The sequence below is a fragment of the Hyperolius riggenbachi genome, chromosome 9 (genome assembly GCF_040937935.1).
Source record: "Hyperolius riggenbachi isolate aHypRig1 chromosome 9, aHypRig1.pri, whole genome shotgun sequence".
Taxonomy (NCBI): Eukaryota; Metazoa; Chordata; class Amphibia; order Anura; family Hyperoliidae; genus Hyperolius; species Hyperolius riggenbachi.
The window spans coordinates 34695547-34717561 of record NC_090654.1 but is presented as its reverse complement, the minus strand read 5'-3'; the positions used below and the strand labels follow the sequence as shown (position 1 = coordinate 34717561).

Genomic DNA, 22015 nt, shown 5'->3' with positions numbered 1-22015 from the left:
CATCAGTGATTACCACAAGCCACAACTGCAGCACATGCATAGCGACAGTCCATCTGTAATTACCACAAGCCAAAACTGCAGCACATGCACAGCGTCAGTCCATCAGTGATCACCACAAGCCACAACTGCAGCACATGCATAGCGGCAGTCCATCAGTGATTACCACAAGCCACAACTGCAGCACATGCACAGCGCCAGCCCATCAGTGATTACCACAAGCCACACCTGCAGCACATGCACAGCGGCAGTCCATCAGTGATTACCACAAGCCACAATTGCAGCACATGCACAGCAGCAGTCCATCAGTGATTACCACAAGCCACAACTGCAGCACATGCATAGCGAGAGTCCATCTGTAATTACCACAAGCCACAACTGCAGCACATGCGCAGCGGCAGCCCATCAGTGATTACCACAAGCCACACCTGCAGCACATGCACAGCGGCAGTCCATCAGTGATCACCACAAGCCACAACTGCAGCACATGCATAGCGGCAGCCCATCAGTGATTACCACAAGCCACAACTGCAGCACATGCACAGCGTCAGTACATCAGTGATTACCACAAGCCACAACTGCAGCACATGCACAGCGACAGTCCATCAGTGATTACCACAAGCCACAACTGCAGCACATGCACAGCGCCAGCCCATCAGTGATTACCACAAGCCACACCTGCAGCACATGCACAGCGGCAGTCCATCAGTGATTACCACAAGCCACAACTGCAGCACATGCACAGCAGCAGTCCATCAGTGATTACCACAAGCCACAACTGCAGCACATGCACAGCGGCAGTCCATCAGTGATTACCACAAGCCACACCTGCAGCACATGCACAGCGGCAGCTCATCAGTGATTACCACAAGCCACACCTGCAGCACATGCACAGCGGCAGCTCATCAGTGATTACCACAAGCCACAACTGCAGCACATGCACAGCGGCAGTCCATCAGTGATTACCACAAGCCACAACTGCAGCACATGCACAGCGGCAGCACATCAGTGATTACCACAAGCCACACCTGCAGCACATGCACAGCAGCAGTCCATCAGTGATTACCACAAGCCACAACTGCAGCACATGCACAGCGGCAGTCCATCAGTGATTACCACAAGCCACAACTGCAGCACATGCACAGCGGCAGTCCATCAGTGATTACCACAAGCCACAACTGCAGCACATGCACAGCGGCAGCACATCAGTGATTACCACAAGCCACACCTGCAGCACATGCACAGCGGCAGTCCATCAGTGATTACCACAAGCCACACCTGCAGCACATGCACAGCGGCAGCTCATCAGTGATTACCACAAGCCACAGCTGCAGCACATGCACAGCGGCAGTCCATCAGTGATTACCACAAGCCACACCTGCAGCACATGCACAGCGGCAGCCCATCAGTCATTACTACAAGCCACAACTGCAGCACATGCACAGCAGCAGCCCATCAGTGATTGCCACAAGCCACAACTGCAGCACATGCACAGCGGCAGTCCATCAGTGATTACCACAAGCCACAGCTGCAGCACATGCACAGCGGCAGTCCATCAGTGATTACCACAAGCCACACCTGCAGCACATGCACAGCGGCAGTCCATCAGTGATTACCACAAGCCACAACTGCAGCACATGCACAGCGGCAGTCCATCAGTGATTACTACAAGCCACAACTGCAGCACATTCACAGCGGCAGTCCATCAGTGATTACCACAAGCCACACCGGCAGCACATGCACAGCAGCAGCCCATCAGTGATTACCACAAGCCACAACTGCAGCACATGCACAGCGGCAGTCCATCAGTGATTACCACAAGCCACACCTGCAGCACATGCACAGCGGCAGCCCATCAGTGATTACTACAAGCCACAACTGCAGCACATTCACAGCGGCAGTCCATCAGTGATTACCACAAGCCACACCGGCAGCACATGCACAGCAGCAGCCCATCAGTGATTACCACAAGCCACAGCTGCAGCACATGCACAGCGGCAGTCCATCAGTGATTAAAACAAGCCACAACTGCAGCACATTCACAGCGGCAGTCCATCAGTGATTACCACAAGTCACACCTGCAGCACATGCACAGCGGCAGCCCATCAGTGATTACCACAAGCCACAACTGCAGCACATGCACAGCGGCAGTCCATCAGTGATTACCACAAGCCACAACTGCAGCACATGCACAGCGGCAGTCCATCAGTGACTACCACAAGCCACAACTGTAGCACATGCACAGCGGCAGTCCATCAGTGATTACCACAAGCCACAGCTGCAGCACATGCACAGCTGCAGTCCATCAGTGATTACCACAAGCCACAACTGCAGCACATGCACAGCGGCAGTCCATCAGTAATTACCACAAGCCACACCTGCAGCACATGCACAGCGGCAGTCCATCAGTGATTACCACAAGCCACAGCTGCAGCACATGCACAGCAGCAGTCCATCAGTGATTACCACAAGCCACACCTGCAGCACATGCACAGCAGCAGCCCATCAGTGATTACCACAAGCCACAGCTGCAGCACATGCACAGAGGCAGTCCATCAGTGATTACCACAAGCCACAACTGCAGCACATGCACAGCGGCAGTCCATCAGTAATTACCACAAGCCACACCTGCAGCACATGCACAGCGGCAGTCCATCAGTGATTACCACAAGCCACAGCTGCAGCACATGCACAGCGGCAGTCCATCAGTGATTACCACAAGCCACACCTGCAGCACATGCACAGCAGCAGCCCATCAGTGATTACCACAAGCCACAGCTGCAGCACATGCACAGCGGCAGCCCATCAGTGATTACCACAACTGCAGCATATCCCATTTGAAATGACACCTTTATTTGCACAAGACAATATGATGGGAAGATTAACGGCACAAACCTTCTTTGCAGCCTCCAAATCCCCAACTTTCACAGATCCCTTTTTTGCTTGTTCCAGCTCTGCTTGTAAGAGGGAGTAACGATCCTTCATTTCCTTCAGCTCATCCTCAAACTCTTCCTTTTCCATCTTTAGCTGCAGGACCCTGAGGAAATCCCCCATATCCATTACATTATCGTAAGCAAAGCCAACACATCCAATTTATTAAGGTGCAACACCAGCCAAACCCTTTTCCCATTAAAGCTCCAGCATGAGAAGGTTAAATCCCTTCCTGTGAAAGTAAGGGGGAAATTCTATAAAGGGGTAAAAACTACAATAAAAACTTCACCGTGCCTCTGGTCTTCCCATCTTAAACATAAGAAACAAAATTGATTTGAAATCCTCTTCTACTTTAGTTGCTGGATTTGACATTTTTCCATGGGCCTGATGCCAGAAGGCCGGTAAATGTGCCAAGCACAGGCAGTGCACAGCAATTTTACCAGTACTAACATCAGGGTATCACCGCCCATTACACTATTAGTGCCACACGCTGGGGTAGTGCGTGATACGCCGTGTGCTTCAATTGTAACCCACGCATTACCCAAGTGACATGCGTGGCACTAATGACGTAATGGGCAGTGTTGCACCCTTAGTGTTAGTACCAGAAAAAATTCTGCATGTGCCCGCGAGAAATGAGTCCTGGTGTGCAATTTTAGCATTAGTGTTTCCTGCCGGGCCCTCAATTTCTTACATATAACCAAATGTGACCAAATTGCCGCAAGCTGGGAGAATCTTTTGGTCTATGAGGTTTCCCACTGGGTCCCCTCAACTAGACTACCGCCAATTTACTGGTTTGTTTTGGGGTTTTTTTTGTGCACCAGGCCCCTTATCTCCTGCTTATAAAATATTGTACAAAACTGCCTTCATTAGGATCTCTTTCTAAAAGGCAGTTGCTATCAGAAAGTAAGAATTTGTAGAATGTATTTCTTTTTAAAAATGTATATTAGTAGTAAGCCAACTCTTTACATTGAATCCTCCATAGCTCATACTATCCCCTGAGGCATTCACATTAACAAATATAGTGAAAAACTGCAGTTTCAATCAGTGCTGTCACTTTTGATAGTTTTTTCAATAAAGATTTTGATAGAAGAAAAAAGAACTTACAATGTAACGTATCTACCACACTCTAGGGCCATTTTCTTCTCTAGGAAAATCAATTCAGCTGGGCTCAGTGTACTTTTGGAATGTAGCCTAATGGAGGCGCCTACGCTCTACTCCTTATGCTGCCAAGGTATTTTTTATATTGTCCTGAGGAGGCGGGCCGTGACCCGCGAAATGAGTTTTCAATTTTTTTAATAAATATTTTTCCAGTTGAACTGGTGTCTGTATCTTCTGGAGAGGTAAGCAATTACCTCTTGTTTACACGTTATGTTTTACCACCCATCTATTTTGGGTGCTCCCACCCCATACTTCTATCAGTCAGACCTCCTTTGGAGGTAACCGCTTTACAGTTTTCTGTAAAGTGTATTGAACTACAGGAGAGTGATCGTCCAATATCCGGCAGGACGTGGAGCACCGAGCAGGGATGCCGAATTCAAGCTTATACAGTAGTTGCAAGAACTGCAACCAACCTTTGTAAGTATTTAATTATCTAGTCCCTCTATAACCAACGATACTGCACCATTGAGCTCCTGGTCTCAATTACTTGTCGTTTAGGTGCTCTTGGTCCCCACAAGAACCACCAAACCCATTTTACTGCTTTTTGGGACGAGGGAGGAAAGTGGAACACCCAGGGAAAACCCAAATAAACACAGCAAGAGGATACAAATTCCATGCAGACAGTATGGGAGAAAGTGTTAATCAGAAGATCCGTGGGCGGTGCTTACTCCTGCTTTGCACTGCGGAACTCCTCCTTGTTCTTCTGGAACATCTCTTTCCATTGGTTGATCTCATCGCTGCTCTCCTCCAGCTCTCGCTGTAAGTTCCTCACCACCAGATTGATCTTCTGCCGCTCGGACTCCAGACTGATCTGATCCTAAAAAAGGAAGATACAGAAACTGTTATGACCAGATTGAAGATGAGGAATGGCGAGATTTGGAGAAAAAGGATCTTATCAGATTGGAAACAAAAATACTTGATGGAAAAATTTGGGACCGATGTAGGATTAACAAAATAAAGTAACCAAGCAGCTTTGGGGTGACCCAAAACCACTAGGAAAGTATAGGGGTCTAAAAAAAAGACCAAAATGATCTCCTACTAAAAAAAAAAAAAAAAAAAAAAATGCTTGGTGTGTTTTGCCTTCTTAATACAGAAGGTATTTGCGATATCTCAAATACCTTCTGTTTTAAGAAGGCAAAACACACCCAAAATAAAGAAGAACACTAGAACTGGACAACTGGTATCTGGAGACCGTCATAAGGATAGTGGTCAAGTCAGATAAAGAAAAGAAAGAAATGGAAGGACTCTGGAGACCAGAAAATATTGTCTGGAGAAGACAAGTACAATGGAAGATCACATGACAAAGATAAGAGGGAAAGCAAAGAGGGCAGGTATCGAAGTAACACCGTACCAGTATAAAAGACGTCAGTCTATGAACAGATGTGGCACAAGAGAATGGGCGATTGCATCCAAAGAAGAACATGGAAGACCACATGACAAACATGAGAAGGGGACATGTGGCACAGGACACTCGGGGCCCTTTTCCACTTGCGGTGATTGCGATGCTGAATCACAAAATCACAAATCGCTAGCGATTTTTACAGCGCTAGAGTTTGCTAAATAACATAGGAATCGCAGTAGGTAATTTCCACTACCGCGATTTGATTTTTGCTAAAGCGCGATTGTGGCTCGGAGTGATTTTTACAGCGATTTTGCTATTCAGTGCATTGCATAGCAAAATCGCAATCGCTAAAAAAAAATTAGCAACTTGCTGAATCGCAATCACTAGCATTTAGCGCAAACGCTAGCGATTGCTAGTGGAAAAAGGCCCTTAGATCCCTTAGCAAAAAACAGCATTAGGGAACACAAACCAGCCAATTAGGACTGATGGTGAATAATTACCCAGAGAAGATGTCAAGGAAGATACGAATAAAAACACTACAACACAAGATGAGAGGACGAGGACAGGACAGTTCAATGGATAAAACCAGACAAGTGTGAAAAAATGAGGCATTCCATACGATGACAATGCTCCCGGAGATTGATGGGTATTACAATGAAAAGAAGGCATGGAATAACACATGGAGGTCATGTGACAAACATGGATAGACACTTTGATATGGAAGAGGACCACAGAGGGACAGGGGATGTATCAAACAGATAAGGTCGACCTGGAAACAAATGGATGAGCACATGACAAACGTAATCACATAACATTGGAGAGACATGGTAAACAGATGAGACAGCTTTGGATTGGCAGTGATGCATGCAAGCAGGGACCCTTCCCCAAACAAAGCAGCAGACACAACATGGCAGGCACAGAACAAAGCCAGTCTGGTAAGACTCTGTATGGTGTGTGTGTTCCCCTGAGTTGAGTACCTGGGACACGTTATCCATGTTCCTCCTCAGTTGCTGCATGTCGTTCTGGTACTGCTGTCGCAGGTTGTCCAGCTCCTTGTCGTGATTGGCCACCTCATCTTTTAGTGCCCCCTTCAGGGCAGTCAGTTCTCGATCCTTTTGTCTCAGCAGTTCATCTTGCCTCTGGCGAAGTTGCAGAATGTCATCAAGTTCATCCTGCGTCTCGTGGAGCTCCTGAAGGATGGAGGGAGTGCAGTGGGAAGGAATCCATGTTGGGGTCTTCACTAAGGAGGCTGCTATACTGCCTGCTATATATGTTGTGCCTCATCAGCTCACGCATGCGCAGTAGCATGGACCCAATCAGGCTTGGCCTTGTTTTACCAAAGCCTGAGGAGGTCTGTGCTACTGTGCAGGAACAATATGGCAGCGCCGTTCACGTACTCGTCTTCGGGAGGACACAGCACTGCAACGGTGAGGTTGAGGGAGACGCAAGTAAGTATCTTACTTTTTTGTATGCAGGCCCCACAGGTTTACTTTAAGCAAATATTGACTGGAAAGGACCTCATTTTAAAAGAGACTCTGTAGGACCGCCCCCCTCTCACCGGGGGATACTTACCCCATCCTCCTAAGCCTCAGGGATCCAGCCCCGTCTCCCTGTGACTACAGCCGACAAGCATGTCGGTTGTAGCAAGGGCAATATTTACCCACCACGATCCTGCGCAGGCGCAGTAATGGCGTTCCAATCGTGCTCAGGCGGAGATAGCTGAGCCCAATCGGGTCCGCTTTCCGCGATGGAGGCAATTCAGCTATTCCTGCCTAACCGGACTGCATCTGCGCAGGATTGCGGTAGGTAAATTTTTACATCGCCGGTGATCAGGGGCTGCCATCATTGGATCCCGGCGGATCGGGCTTACAGAGGAAGCCTCATTAGAATCCAGAGGCTTCCCCCTCCCAAGGTAAGTATCCCTGGGGACAGGAGGTTCTTACAGATTCTCTTTAACCACTTAAGGACCAGGGGATTTTTCTGTGATCTGTTCTGCGTGGGCTCTTCAGCCCACAGCACAGATCACCTTGCAGCCAGGGCGACCAGACTCCCCCTCCCCCCCACCCCTTTTTTCCCCACTAGGGTGATGTCCTGCTGGGGGGGGGGGGGTCTGATCGCCGCCGGCTATCTGTGTCTAGCGGGGGGGCTCCTCAAAGCCCCCCTCCACAGCGATATTTGCCCTCCCTCTCCTTCCCTCCCTCCCCTCCTCGCTGTGGGCAGCAAGGGACGGCGATCCGTCCTGTACCGCCTCTAATAGGCTTCAGCCTATCAGATGCCGGCGATCCCCGGGCCAATCAGAGGCCGGGGATCGCCGATCACCTTTACGGCGCTGCTGTGTAGCAGCGCCATATGATGTAAGCACAGGGGATTTCTTCCCCGCGTGTTTACATTTAGCCTGCGAGCCGCGATTGGAGACTCGCAGGCTGTTCACGTAGACACCCTCCGTGAACTGACATGGAACGGCCGCTCGAACGAGCAGCAGTTTCCAAGGTAACACCACTTCGACCTGCCGACGCCTATCGGCGTTAGGCGGTCGTTAGAGTCTGCATTAAATTCAATATTTATGTTGAATCTAAAATGTAATCTAAAATGTTAACTTTTGCACAGCACTTTTCTCCTGTCAGACTGAAAGTGCTTGAAAGCTGCAGCCACTAAGGGTACGCTCAGAAGGCCACTCTGAAGCATCGTCTTGCCTCTGTCTCCCCTTACTGGCTAGGATTTTGTCAAAGGTGGTGCTTCCTAACCAATAAACTATTAGAAATAGTGTATGCTTAGCTAATTACAACAAACCCCAAATGTACCGTATATTTATGAAATAACATTTTTTCACCCAAAGTATAGTTTGTAGAAAACTTTTTGCAACAATTTCTATGTGGGCCTAATAAAGAATGAACTGAACAAAAGAAGTAAATAAACTAACTAATGAATGAAAGCAGGGGTGGTACGTTTTCAGATCACCAACTCTCCAGCCTTCTAAATCTGATCACTTCAATAAAGTAGCAGATCACCATCTACCACCATTACTTCTCACCAGGAAACAGACCAGTATTTGGTCACATGACTGTGGCAATCGGCAGCCTGCTCAGTAGCACGGAGCTGCTTGTGCATGGAGAAAAAAGAAAAAAAAAAAAAGCTGTATATGGAGGGGTGCGCGGTCACAAGAAATCTTAGGGCCCGATCCAATTCACTTTTTCTCCTAAGTGTCTCTTAGGAGATACATTTTCATCCTCTGTTTAAAATAACTCGTCAGTTGAAAAAGTACCAAAAATAAGGTGAAAAAGTACTGCCAAAATTGTTTTTAGTATTTTCTTGGTTGCTGGTGGCTTAAAAGGCATTTTATTGATAAGATGAAAAAATATCAACTAGGAGTAAAAACTTAGGAGAAAAAATAAATTTGATCGGGTGCTTTGACTTTAATATCGAAGGTTGCAAAAGGAGTCCCAGCACAGGAATGGAGGGGCTTGGAAGACCGAAGAAGCCTCCAGAGAGACCATCCAGAGGCTACTCCCCTACTTAGGGCTGGTTCAAGTAACAATTGGGCCCTAGGGCAAAATTAGCCTGGGGGCCCCGAACAGACACCCCTGACCAAAAAGTGTCATTAGAGGCCCTTTGTTGCAGCCACATTTCCCTCCTGGGCCCCTGAGCTGGCTGCTGACCCTCCCCCTATCACCTCCCAACTTAACAGACTCTGCAGAGTCCCTGGGGAGCAACAGCTAAGATGGGGGAGGGACACCCTGGGGGCCCCTACAGGCTCTGGGGCCCTGGGGCAATTGCCCATTTTTTCCTATGGTAGCTCCTGCCCTGCCCCTACTAACCACAAGGGGTAAATACAATCACATTATAAAATAGAAAAGGAAGAGATGGCTTACCTCTAAGGCTGGGAGCACACATAACATAGCGTGAAAGGCTGCGTTTTATGTTAGGTTTTATGTAAATGTTTTGTGCGTTTTTGTTGCGTTTGCGTTTTTTTTACCGCAGTTGCGTTTAACAAAGCGTTTTGCGTACATTTTAATGCATTTGCAGTTTGCATATCCAAAAAGCATGTGCGTTTTGTATGCGTTTTATGCAAATCACTAGGAACACAAAAGGAAGCGGAAATACGTCATAAAACATTTTTCCCCCCAAAAAAAACGCATGTAAAGCGCATACAATTGCGTTTCCGTTGAGTTTCATTATGTGCGTTTTTGAATATTATCCAACAAAATCAGCGCTTATAAAAATGCACGCATCAAAAACGCATATGGCGTTTTTTTTCCTGTGGTCCAAAGACTTCCATTAGCGGCAAAAACAGCGTTTTCCACAACGCTAGTGTTTCTGCTATGTGTGCACCCAGCCTAAATGATGGCACAAATAGTGAACACAGTTTATTCGTATATACACTGGCAACGCGTTTTGCGAGCTCCTGCCCACTTCCACAGGCCAATAAAAGTGCCAAACAACAGAAATAGCCACGCTCCGAGCACCCACTGAGGTAAGGATCTACCTTTTTTGGGGGGAGACTTCAGGTTTATTTTACAGGACATTTAATCCCCTATAAATATCAATGTGTCAGGATCAGCCCTCATATTCCTTGCAGGCTGTGGTTGTGTCAGGACCAGCGGATAGTGCAAGATATTACCTAGGCTCACAATGCTGAAGAAGGCTCACGCTCTGTTTTACCTAACTCGGTAAATCAGGCACTGGTAGCTGAAGCTGAAGCAAGCTGCAGCATTAAGCTAGCTGTGGGAGAAGCTCGCCTGGTAGAGGGACTCGGGCAGCAGGGAATAAAGGTTACCTTCAGTAAGGCGTGCTTGTCTGAGGTCACCCCCTGTGTCCGCATCTTGTTCAGCTCTTCTTTGGAGTCCTGCAGCTTCATCTCCAGAGACCTCAGCTTGGTTTCTGCTTGTTCCTTGCTCATCCGAACTTCCACCAGCCTAGTCAGAGACAAAGCAACAGCTAAAATGTCATTACTGCCAACTCCCCATCCCCTCTATCACTGGGGTGTCAAACTCAAATACAAAATAGGCCGAAATTGAACATTGGGACTTAGCTGCGGGCCAAACTCAATGTCTACTGGCCACCTTATAAAGTTCCCTGGTGTCTAATTGCCCCCCTCTAACTCCTATACAGTTCCTGGTGTCTAGTGGCCCCAACCCTCCCCTATACAGTTTCCTGGTGTCTAGTGGCCCCCACTCTCCCCTATACCCCCTATACAGTTCCCTGTTGTCTAGTGGCCTCCTCCCTCCCCTATACAGTTTGCTGGTGTCAAGTGGCCTCCTCCCTCCCCTATACAGTTCCCTGGTGTCTAGTGGCCTCCTCCCTCCCCCTATACAGTTCCCTGGTGTCTAGTGGCCTCCTCCCTCCCCTATACAGTTTGCTGGTGTCAAGTGGCCCCCACCCTCCCCTATACAGTTCCCTGGTGTCTAGTGGCCTCCTCCCTCCCCTATACAGTTCCCTGGTGTCTAGTGGCCTCCTCCCTCCCCCTATACAGTTCCCTGGTGTCTAGTGGCCCTCCTACCTCCCCTATACAGTTCCCTAGTAATTAGTGCTTTTTCCTACCTCCACCATATGGCTTCCCTGGTGTTTTAGGGCTTCACCTCTAATATAGCTCCCCTAGTGGTCTAGAGTGGGCTAAACATAATACAAAGTAGGGAAACCCGTTGAGGGCCAAATTTAATAGCTCTGAGGGCCAGATTTGGCCCGCGGGCCGGAATTTGACACGTATGCTCTATCATCAACAACAGAGGGTGTATCTACATAAGCCACTCCCCCTCCCATGCAGAATCCTGACATAAGCCTGTTACACACATCTAATCATGATTGGCCAGTTTTACCACCTCCATGTAGTATGAGGGCCAACAGATTTTGAATACTATGAAGATTGGGTAGGCAAGCTCTCATACTAAATGAAGTAGTAAAATTGGCCAATGAAGTTTGGATGTGTGTATACACCTGAAGTGTGTGGATGATTTTGTGTGGAGCTGTATACAGACTGCCTATTACCCTCTCCCCTAAACATAAATGTGGAGCAAAGGATCGACAACACTCTGCCCAGAATATTAGCAATATGAGCAATTGTTATTTCTTAAACAATAGTTTTTATTATAAATTTTTCAAGAATAAATGACAAACATTTCAGAAAAAGTTTGAGTAGTCTGAAATCACTTACATAACATATCTGTAGAAAAGTCAAAGACAGTATATTACCAGATGTTTTAAGCTGAGTAAATGATTCAGTGCAACCATACAACAATACATCCTATGTAATAATACAGATTGTTATTCATAACTTATAACTTATAACTGGGTGTGGTTTAGAATATCAATTTTAATGTTGTCATTATAAACCAAGATATTATTATCTTGGTGTAAACTAACTGTATTAGTTATCTTCTTATAGCATATAGTTCAATAAGATCATTGCATATTGTCAACTCCTATTACAGCAATTGTTATTTCAAAGCAAAGAGACACGGGGCTCAGCTGTGCTGCTGCAAACATTCCATTTATTCTGTGATTTATTCTGTGACAGAGAATAGTCACAGCTAGTGCAACAGGCAGATGTTTCAGGGACCTCAAGGGCACTTCAACTACAACAAACAACATTTGTAAAGTGCTTTTCTCCTGCAGGACTCAAAAGCATATAAGCTCGTCTCAGGCCAGTGTTCGGTTGATTGGTAAATTGTGGTACAGAGCAAGAATTCTATATGTCTGAACGCCAGGCTAAACAGTCTGTGTATGAACAATTCCAGGGATGGGTCTATCTTTACTGGGTGTGGTAGGGAATTCCAAAAGTTAAGGGCAGCATGACAAAAAGCTCTGGCCCCAAGGGTTTTGAGGTGCACTCTGGGAGTGACCAAGTCTATGGATCCTGCTGATCTGTGGTTGTGAGAGGTGTGGTGCAGTTTCAGCAAGCCCATCATGTGTCCAGGGCCCAAATTGTGTAGAGATTAGAATGTCAATATATATATGTCTGGTATTGTTTCCAGTACAGGGAGAGTTAAGAAACTTCACTTGCTATCTATGCAAAAGAGCTGCTCTGAGCTCTCTGATCCAACTTGGGTCGGCTACAGGGCTGTTTTCTGAGGCAATTATACTTCAAAGAAACAGGGACAGGCAGCTCAGCTTCTGCTTGATTATCACTGCAAGCTAGGTGTATTATGTGTGCACTTCTCATTGGCTTATAAGCAGCCTGCAGGCTTTATAAAGCAGCAGAGAACTGTTTGGGAGTGAGTTTCTCCAATTGTGTGTTTGGACAGGGACAGGCAGCGTCAGATAAGATTTTTACTGCTTGGAGGTTAAAAGGGTCATTAGCCCTGCTCTGTTTCATAGTTAAAAATACAGTGTGGTTTGTCAATTGCAAATATGAGAGAATGATGCAATGCTATAAAAAAAAAAAAAAAGGATATATACCTCAAAATAAAATACTCTTTTCTTTGCTACTAATGTTCTATAAATTATCTGTAGTGCACATACAGTTCATTATAAGTATTCTACTTGCAGTACCTCAGCTGAGCCTGTAGATGGCTCTGGTCACCACTACAGCAGTGCACTGAAGCGGACAGCTAGAGGAATTGGATTCCTGATGTTATCATCTCTCGCCATTTATACAGTCATCTCTTGCCGCGGGGCGTAAGGAGATAAGGTGGATATCGACATCTTCCGGTTATAAATTAACCCGATGTATATAAAGCAGACGTCGTCATCGAACCAATTAATCTGTGCCCTCCGCTCGTCTGCACGCCGGCAACAACAACACAAAACAATCGCACATAAATCACCTTTGTACTGTAAAGACGCAGCGAGCTGCCATAGTGAGCTGCAAATAAAACAACACGGGAAGCCTTCATGATTTCAGCACTGCGTCCTACCTACAGCTCCCTGCCAGAAACACTGAATATTACAACCATACAGCTATTCGTTGAGTAATATGGAGACTGCCATTTCTGACCACCCTTTTCAAAAAAATGGCAATGGTGTGAATGCCATGCTGATTATCTGGCTATTAAGCATTAACATGACAACAAGTCTATTGTTCTATCATTCGCACTTGGGACTGAGTCACGCAGGCCGTAAATGGGACATTTTCATCAACCGACAAAAGCGTCGTTTAAAGTGATCTACCGCCATTTCAGTCCAAACAGAAGGTATTTGCGATAATTCAGCTTTAAGTGAGCAACTGTGGTTTCCCACAATGCATCACCTCTAAATATGCAAATGATCTCTTTATTGCCCTGAAGCCAGGCATCCAGAACTGCTGGTGTATAGCACGCCTATAGCTTACACATTTTACAGAGCCACATCAACCCCACATGCAGACAGCCTGCTTTGGACCATTGGTCCTCATCAGTGCATGGCAGGGGTTGGTGTGGCTCTATGGGATAGGGCTCGGACCAGAACAACAGAGTAACCAAGCAGCTTATGGTGACCCAAAACCACTAGGAAAGTATAGGGGACAGAAAGAGCTTGAAAAGCCCTCCTTTGCATATTTAGTAGTGGTGCATTGTGGGTAACCACCGTTGTTCACTTAAAGCTGAATTATAGCAAATACCTTCTGTTTTAAGAAGGCAGCATTACACTGAGCGTTGCTTTCTAGTAGGAGGGCTTTTTGGTCTCTTTTACTCTCCTAGTGGTTCTGGGTCACCCCAAGCTGCTTAGGTATTCTGTTATTTAGTTCCATATCTAGTATCCAATATTTCTACTGTACCACTTATACTAGGTTGTATCTATTATCCATTTATCCCATCCTTTCTCTACATTTGGCTCTACCCTTGGCAGTTAAATATTACGTTAAATATGTTTTTGTTACACGTTATCTTAACACCTAAGAACTGTTAAAGGGGCACTATTGCTAATCTGCTTATTTTAAGACTCTTTAACATAAATATGTGTTAGTAAAGCAATGTTACTGACAAGTATGAACACTGACCAAAAGGTATTTCCACACTACCAATACCCACTGATAGCCAGGTAGTCACGACGGCAGATCTACCTTTCTGACGCCGACTGGGCTAATCCATTATGTAGTAGGGGGCTCCTGTAACTGCTGCTTGAGCTGCCGTTGGTTTTCATCTATCAGCTCAGCTATGCTCTTTCAAACTTCTAACTGCACTATCGTGCAGTTACTGTGCTCAGCGCAGCCACGTACAGCGCAGGACAGCGCCGTATGGCTCTATGTTTATGCGCTGCCCGGAAAGGACCCCTTATGGGAAGCTGGCAAAAGCTTCAGCTAGTCGATCACAGATCTGATGATGTGTTCAGTATTGAAGCCTTGAACCATTGCACTAATAGTGGGCCCTCTGAGTCCCAGAAGGACAGGATTCCCAACCATAGATGACAAGAAGCGGTTGTTCCAGTTGACTATCTCAGAAAGCATTACAGCCAGAGGACCTACCATGAAGCCACCTGAATCCCGTGATTCAGGCAGAAAAATCTAGGGGGCGGCGCCCGCCCGCCTTCCTGGCACACACCCTCCTTATACAAGCATCCCTGAATCCCTGTCCTCATTTGACCAGTGCCGCGACCAATCAGGCGGGGGTTCTGGCACCAGACCAACCAATCACAGCCGCTCACTGCTCTTTTTGCTAAGTGGCGCCAAGATCTCGCTGGCGGGACCGTGGCACCGTCATTGGCAGAGGCGTAGCTAGGGTTTTCAGCACCCGGGGACAAAGACAGTTTTTATGTGCCCCCTTTTAGATAGCCATGTGTGCCCCCCCCCCTATAGATAGCCATGTGTGCCCCCCCTATAGATAGCCAGGTGTGCCCCCTATAGATAGCCAGATGTGCCCCCTATAGATAGCCAGATGTGCCCCCTATAGATAGCCAGATGTGCTCTGCTTTTTCTACTGCTGTTAACGCTTCTGCACTCCTCTGCAGAGGGAGGGAGAGAAGCAGGGACACTACAGGCAGCCAGCAAACTGCCTCTCACTTACTTGGGGGTGCAGCGGCCGCGCTGAGCCCCTTACAGTGCTGTGCCCGGGGACATGTGCCCACCCATAGCTACGCCTCTGGACATTGGGACAATCACTGCACTCGAACAGTAGTAACGACATCTGATAGGTCACTGCTACTGATCGAGTGCATCGATTGGCCCATCCTCCAAAGTTTGCTTCAGACAGCAGGAAGTCTAGAACCGGCCCTGGACAGAGGATCAGAATGACGGCCGGGTAATGAGCATAGAAGTCATAAGAAGACCAGTCTTGACAGACCATGTTCTCAGTGTGACCGCTTGCGGTTACATTTCTGGCCAGAGGTGGCGCTATACCTACTCCTGGTTCATGGAGCTCAGCTCATTCTTCTTTTTCTCCAGCACTTCCTTCAGCTTCTTACACTCCTCCATATTCTCCTCCAGCTGAATCTCCAGCCGATGTGTGGCAGCCGCTGGACGGTCCCTGTTGATCTCCTGTTTCAGCCTTTGCTGGAAAACACAAAGAAGTCGTGATCACTCAGAGCTGCTCCTAGCTGCAGCCTACAAGCTATTCCTCTTCAGAGCAGCACTTGTGTTTAATACACAGCGGGTCCTTTTCCAGAAATGGGGCGACACCTGCATTCTGCCTCCCCTCCAATCCCCTCTCACCTTTATCTCATCGTCTAGCTGCTGCTGGAGCTGAGACAGCTTCCTCTCCAGGTCCTTCTTCTGGTTGAGCAGAGTCCTGGCGTCCTCTCCAGGGGAGGCCTACAGAGACATAACAGGACTGTGTTTACTACAGCAGCCAATCAGGTGCGCTCACACAGTAGGGCCGGGTGCCCACAGGACTGTGTGGGTGGCTTTGCCTAACTACAGAAACTGTGCATTATCAATGGGATTGTAGGAAGGTTGTTTTTTTTTTCCCTTTTTTGCTATAGTAACAAGCTTATCTCAGCATGCAAACAACAGAAAGCTTCCTATTTCAGATAAAATAAGGACACTGTTACCAGAAGGTAATTAAATACACCCCTTCCTTTGGAAAATTTACACAGTGATGCAAGCCGGTTGTCTAGGTGATATTTGCTGTGGGAGGGACAGTGTGCTGTGGCAGTAGGGAGGGAAAATTAACACTGAGATGGGTTGAAAGCAAAATAGAAAGAAAGAAGTGATGTCACTTTTGGCATCACAGAGAAACAGTAAAGATGGAAACCAGTAGAAATCATCTTTACTTTTTTCATATCACATTTCTTCTAAAATGAGCACTGAAAACAGGATAGGTAAGCAAAATGTAGTAAATTCTTACTGGATGATTTTTGTTTTGAATTTTTTTCAGTTAATATAAAGTTTTATCCCGTGGTTCATGCCTGCGCCAATCCTTGGAAATCCTGATAAGTTTGTGCTGCATTTTCCACTGTAGGAAACCTCCAATAATTAACTTTCTTATCACATCATCAAGATTAGCGTGCTGAGATTTACTTAGGGTCACATTAATGGGAATCAGTAAAATATCAAATACAAGTGACATAAATGAAGCTGACATTTACAGTTTGCTTGTTTCTACTCACCCTCAGAGACTGAAACTTCTCCAGCAGAAGGCCGGTCTTCTTCCTCAGCATCACTTCATTATCGCCAGAGCTGGAAGACAGAAAAATCCTTTTATATTGGTTTGTATATCGCAAGCTGCACTGTGCGTCTTTCCACCATCTGCGCTCCATGGAGGATTCCTCAGAGGATGTTATAGAATGGCCGGCACTACAAGAGTGACTCCCTAATCTCTGCAACGGTTATTGTGGTACACAGTACAGCTCAGATCATTGATAATTCCCATCAGTCTCTGCACCAGAGGAGCTTACACTCTAATGTCCTCACCACAGTCACACACTATTATACATTTTTTTTTTTTTTTTTTTTTTTTTTTTTTTTTTTTTTTTTTTTTTTTTCTTTTTTTAACTCAGATGCACACCACATGCAGAAAGCTTGTCAGCTAGAGGTTCATCAGCCTTAAGTGGCTGTGTGCCATCGCTGGGTAATGCTATCATCATCGTTCGGTTCCATTTTTTTGTAGCGCTTATAAATTTCTATACAAACTAAATAGATCGTTTAACTACCATTTCAGTGCCCAATCCTCCCCTCTCCAGCATGACTGCACTATTTCAATTGTCCCAGCTTGCTAACCTTCAGACGATGGGCAGAGGTTCTAGCTTCCGCATGTACGTATGCACATTCAACCCTCATCCATTCACTCTTAGTCCACAATCTTCCCACTCAGACTCACAAACACACAAAAACATACCGAAGCGCAATATATCCTGTTACCAGTCTCCACCACAGATTATCCACCCGCCTCAGGCTCAGGCTATTATACATTTATATAGCTCTGACGTATTCCACATCCTGATCCATTATCAGTCTTTGCATCAGAGAAGCTTACACTCTAATGCCCTCACCACAGTCACACACACACACTATTATTATTAGTTTATTTAGCTCTGACATATTCCACAGCGCTGTACAGAGATCACTGATCCATTCCCATCAGTCTCTGCACCAGAGGAGCTTACACTCTAATGTCCTCACCACAGTCACACACTATCATTATTATACATTTACATAGCTCTGACATGTTACACAGCGCTGTACAGAGATCACTGATCTGTTCCCAGCAGTCTCTGCACCAGAGGAGCTTACACTTTAATGACTCTGTAGGGATGGACAATGAGATGGTATTCATTCTGAGTTAAAGCAAATGTTATGCATTTCAAAGTTAAAAAAAAAAAATTAGCAAAAATGTCCATCAACTTGGGATGATTAGAATATCATGGCCCATCCCTAGTCCTCACCACTGTTGTTGTTATACACTTATGTAGCTGTAACATATTGCACAGTGCTGTACATAGAGCACTGATCCGTCCCCATCAGTCATGAATGATAATGGCAGTAATAATGATAGTCACTGACCCGTCCCGCAGAATGTTATAGACGATCTCCCAGTTGGGGTCTCCATCTTTCTGCTGGTCCTTCAGGAGGTCGGGGGTGCTCTTTAACTGGACAGGGGAGGAAAAAGTGTCACAAATCAATAACGAAACATGTGTAAAGCGCTTTTCTCCCTTAGGACCAGAAGCTTATTTTCTCCCATAGGACCAGAAGCACATAAGCTTGTGTCAGATCAGCACATAGTGATGTGTTACAGGGGAAAGGTTATGTGATCAGAAATGTCACACTAAACAGGAGGCTTTTCAGTTCTGATTTGAAGTTTAGCATTGCCACCTTTGAAAAAGGGTTCTCCATTATTATGGGTAGCCAGTGTAGTGAGCAAAGGAAAAAGAAAGTCTCCTTAAAGAGGAACTGTCGCGAAAACCTTACAATCTAAAACACATACAAATTAGAAGTACATTTCTCCCAGAGTAAAATGAGCCATAAATTACTTTTCTCCTATGTTGCTGTCACTTACAGTAGGTAGTAGAAATCTGACAGAACCAACAGGTTTTGGACTAGCCCATCTTCTCATAGGAGAGTTCTCAGGGTTTTCTTTATTTTTAAAAGCACTTAGTGAATGGCAGTTGCTCCGTCCAACTGCCAAAATAGTGTGCAGTGAGCAGGGAGGCTGGCCAGCATCTTTGTATTAATCGTTTTTAGGAAATGTCTTTATAAAGGATAAAGGCCATGCTGAGAATCCCCTATGAAGAGATGGGCTAGCCCAAAACGTGTCGGTAATGTGAGATTTCTACTACCTGCTGTAAATGCCAGCAACATAGGAGAGAAGTAATTTATGGCTCATTTTACTCGGGAAGAAACATACTTCTTATTTGTATGTGTTTTAAATTTTAAGATTTTCACGACAGTTCCTCTTTAATTTAAAAAAAAATAATTTAAAGGATACCTAAAATGAAAGAAATATGGAGTTTATTTTTTTTGCTACCAAGCCATGCACATTGCCGGGCTGTCCTGCTGATGCTCTGCCTCTAAAGCTATGTACACACTGAAAGATAGATTGGGCGAATCAGCAGATGAATGATCGCTCCACCATCTATCTTTGAAAATATTCATGCGATCTGATCTGAACGACTACGGGCGATACGCTACACGATCTGATCTTTTAACAACATGGATATCAACAGGAATATGTGAGGGCGCAGGCTGGTGTTGTACTTTGTTCTCTGGTGGTTGAACTCGATGGACATACGTCTTTTTTCAACCCAAATAACTATGTAACAATGCGGAATGTGCGACAAGCGCTGTAGACTTTGCTGACACCATCTTGACGGTGGATCAAAAACGCACGAGAATCATCACGGATTGTTTGTTTCACCAACGGTTTGATTTTTTTATTGACTGCCCGGTATCTGAACGTTGCATCATTCATTTTGTGTGATTTTTGACCCCCGTGTGTATGAGCCTTTACTTTTAACCATAGACCCTGAACAAGCATGCAGATGTTTCATACAGAAATGTGACTAGATAAGCTGCATGCTTGTTTCAGGTGTGCGATCCAGACTCTACAGAAGCCAAAGAGAGCAGCAGGGCTGCCAGGGAACTGGTATTGGAGTTGCCAGCTTGTCAGCTCTCTGCTGAATTCTGCTGAGCTAATATGTAAACACAGGAGGTTAACACTTTATGTGCTCCCAGCAAACCAGGAAGTAGCCACTCTGCACAGTAGGAACTCTATGAGCTGTAACAAGGAAATGTTTTTCTTTAAAAGGGTTTTTATGCTGTTGCTTATCTTCTAGCGCAGAGAGGAAGTTCTGAGTTCAGATCTGCTTTAAGCATAAGGAGGGGGGGGGTCAGGGCTAGACATTAGGTGGGGGGGGGGGGGTTATGCACCTTCAGGGCAGGGTTAGGCATTGATAGCAGGCGCTGGGAACTGCACTGTAAAACACTGGTAATTTAAATTACCGATATTTTACTAGTGCCATACGTACTCGTGTCAGGTCACCTGATCTGCATTCTTCTCATGGGTCACTAATAAAACGCAAATCATTATGACTTACATGCAAACCTAATCGCAAATTATCTGCAGTCTGGAATTGGGCCAATCAGAACCAACAGGAAATGCATCTGATTGGCCCAATTCCAAACTGCATGCAATTTGCAGTAATTTTACAGGCAATTTATAATTGCTTGGATATAATGCACCAAGTTTTGCCACTGGATATTGGAGGCAGAAGAACAGCAAATCGCAGGCAAGAATCATTTTTTTTAATAGGAGTAAAGAAAGTAATGGCTTCCCCTTGTTGTTTCTACTTCGACTTCACATTAAACCCATTAACAGCTTCAAAGGAATTATCTGGTTTGAGATAAAAGTACTTCTTTTAACCTCAGTCGGCAGAAGGTGTTGTGCTTTAATTCTTGAAAATGCTTTGATGTCACTCTGCTAGCAGAAAATGTAGAAACTGAAAGCGGAAGTCCTCTGTTATTGTCTCACACTGCCCCCTAGTGACAAGTGGCCATAAATGCACATTACAGCAGTACTAATTAGTAGCAAGGAAATGTAACAAATAATAAATACAAAATGGTGCTAAAATAAATTGGCCTGGAGCACTTCTTTCAAGCCTCTAAATAAATTGGCTGCTAAAGGGTTAAAGAGTTCCTAAAGTGGGCCAGTGGTGTGGTACTGCACATGCACAGCTGTGAGCCTTCTCGATCCTGCTCCCGTCGCCAGGAACGTTCCGCACATGCGCAATAGAAACTTTTACAAACAGTGCAATCACAGAACAGGAGCGTGCGGCCATGGGAGCATGACCAGGGCAGCGAATGCAGCTTTCAGAGTGGATAGCTGCTGAATAGATCAACATGGAATGTTAGCCAGGGGCCAGAAGGACTATAGGGGGTGGGGAAAAGCGCTGGGTAAGATAAACTGGGCAGATTGGTTTCAAATTAGGTTTCCTTTAAAGAAAAAGCGACACCCAATGCTAACCTAAAAATAAAAAACACATATATAAGTAGATAAATACTACTTCTACTTACATAACAGATGTATTGTGATATCCACGTAATGATTCCTTTGAATTCTATAAAGGAAAAGGAGAAAATCCTATTCTAGGCAGTGGCCATCTTGCCAAGCTAATGCTGACATCATATCCTCCCTGACTCTTGTTTTCCCCCCTCTCTTCTCTTGCTCATTGTGTATTCATTACCCGCCCTCGTACCAGAGTCTTCAGACACTCCCACTGAGGTGTATACTAACAACGGCACCGTCTTTTTTATTTACACATCCAATCACTGAGTCACCTCAGCCTTGCTTGTAAACACAAGTGAGCAGAGGTGTTTCTGATAAGCAGCTAGGCAGGGAAATAAATGGAAGAGGAGGAATATATTATAGATAAAAAGAACTCCCATCATCCAACTCTTTGGCACTGTTTGGCACTAGGGCCAGTGCTCCTAAAGTATGTGATAACTACAAACCATAACAGCAGAAAAAGTTTTGCAAGTTTTAAATGCAGGATTAGCATCTTTATCACTTAATACACTCAGACCAGTTGCTGTTGAAATTAGATTTTTATGGTGACAATACCGCTTTAAGTAAATTGACATTTTCTTCACCACAGTAAATAAAAGCTGCGTACAATTGCTAACAGTGCAATTACTACTATTTACGGTATATACAAAGAATTCCAAAAATGGGCAAATCTGCACTGACCCCAGGAAATTAAACCGAGCTAATCAATGCCTCCACATGCTGGATAAAAAGTGGATCATGAGCT

General features: G+C 45.6%; 1 protein-coding gene across 2 annotated transcripts in view; it reads right to left on the bottom strand.

The window, feature by feature from the left end:
- CGN (cingulin) overlaps nucleotides 1-22015 on the bottom strand; it is a 131188-nt gene that overhangs the window by 44927 nt on the left and 64246 nt on the right. Inside the window, exons 3-10 of one of the 2 annotated variants that reach the window (XM_068252454.1) lie at nucleotides 18273-18358; nucleotides 16880-16949; nucleotides 15984-16082; nucleotides 15676-15824; nucleotides 10203-10341; nucleotides 6406-6618; nucleotides 4755-4903; nucleotides 2893-3034 (exon numbers count right to left, since the gene is read on the bottom strand). In XM_068252454.1, the coding sequence (XP_068108555.1) occupies nucleotides 2893-3034; nucleotides 4755-4903; nucleotides 6406-6618; nucleotides 10203-10341; nucleotides 15676-15824; nucleotides 15984-16082; nucleotides 16880-16949; nucleotides 18273-18358 (1047 nt within the window). The remainder of the gene's footprint in view (nucleotides 1-2892; nucleotides 3035-4754; nucleotides 4904-6405; nucleotides 6619-10202; nucleotides 10342-15675; nucleotides 15825-15983; nucleotides 16083-16879; nucleotides 16950-18272; nucleotides 18359-22015) is intronic. The other variant, XM_068252455.1, reaches the window with a different exon arrangement.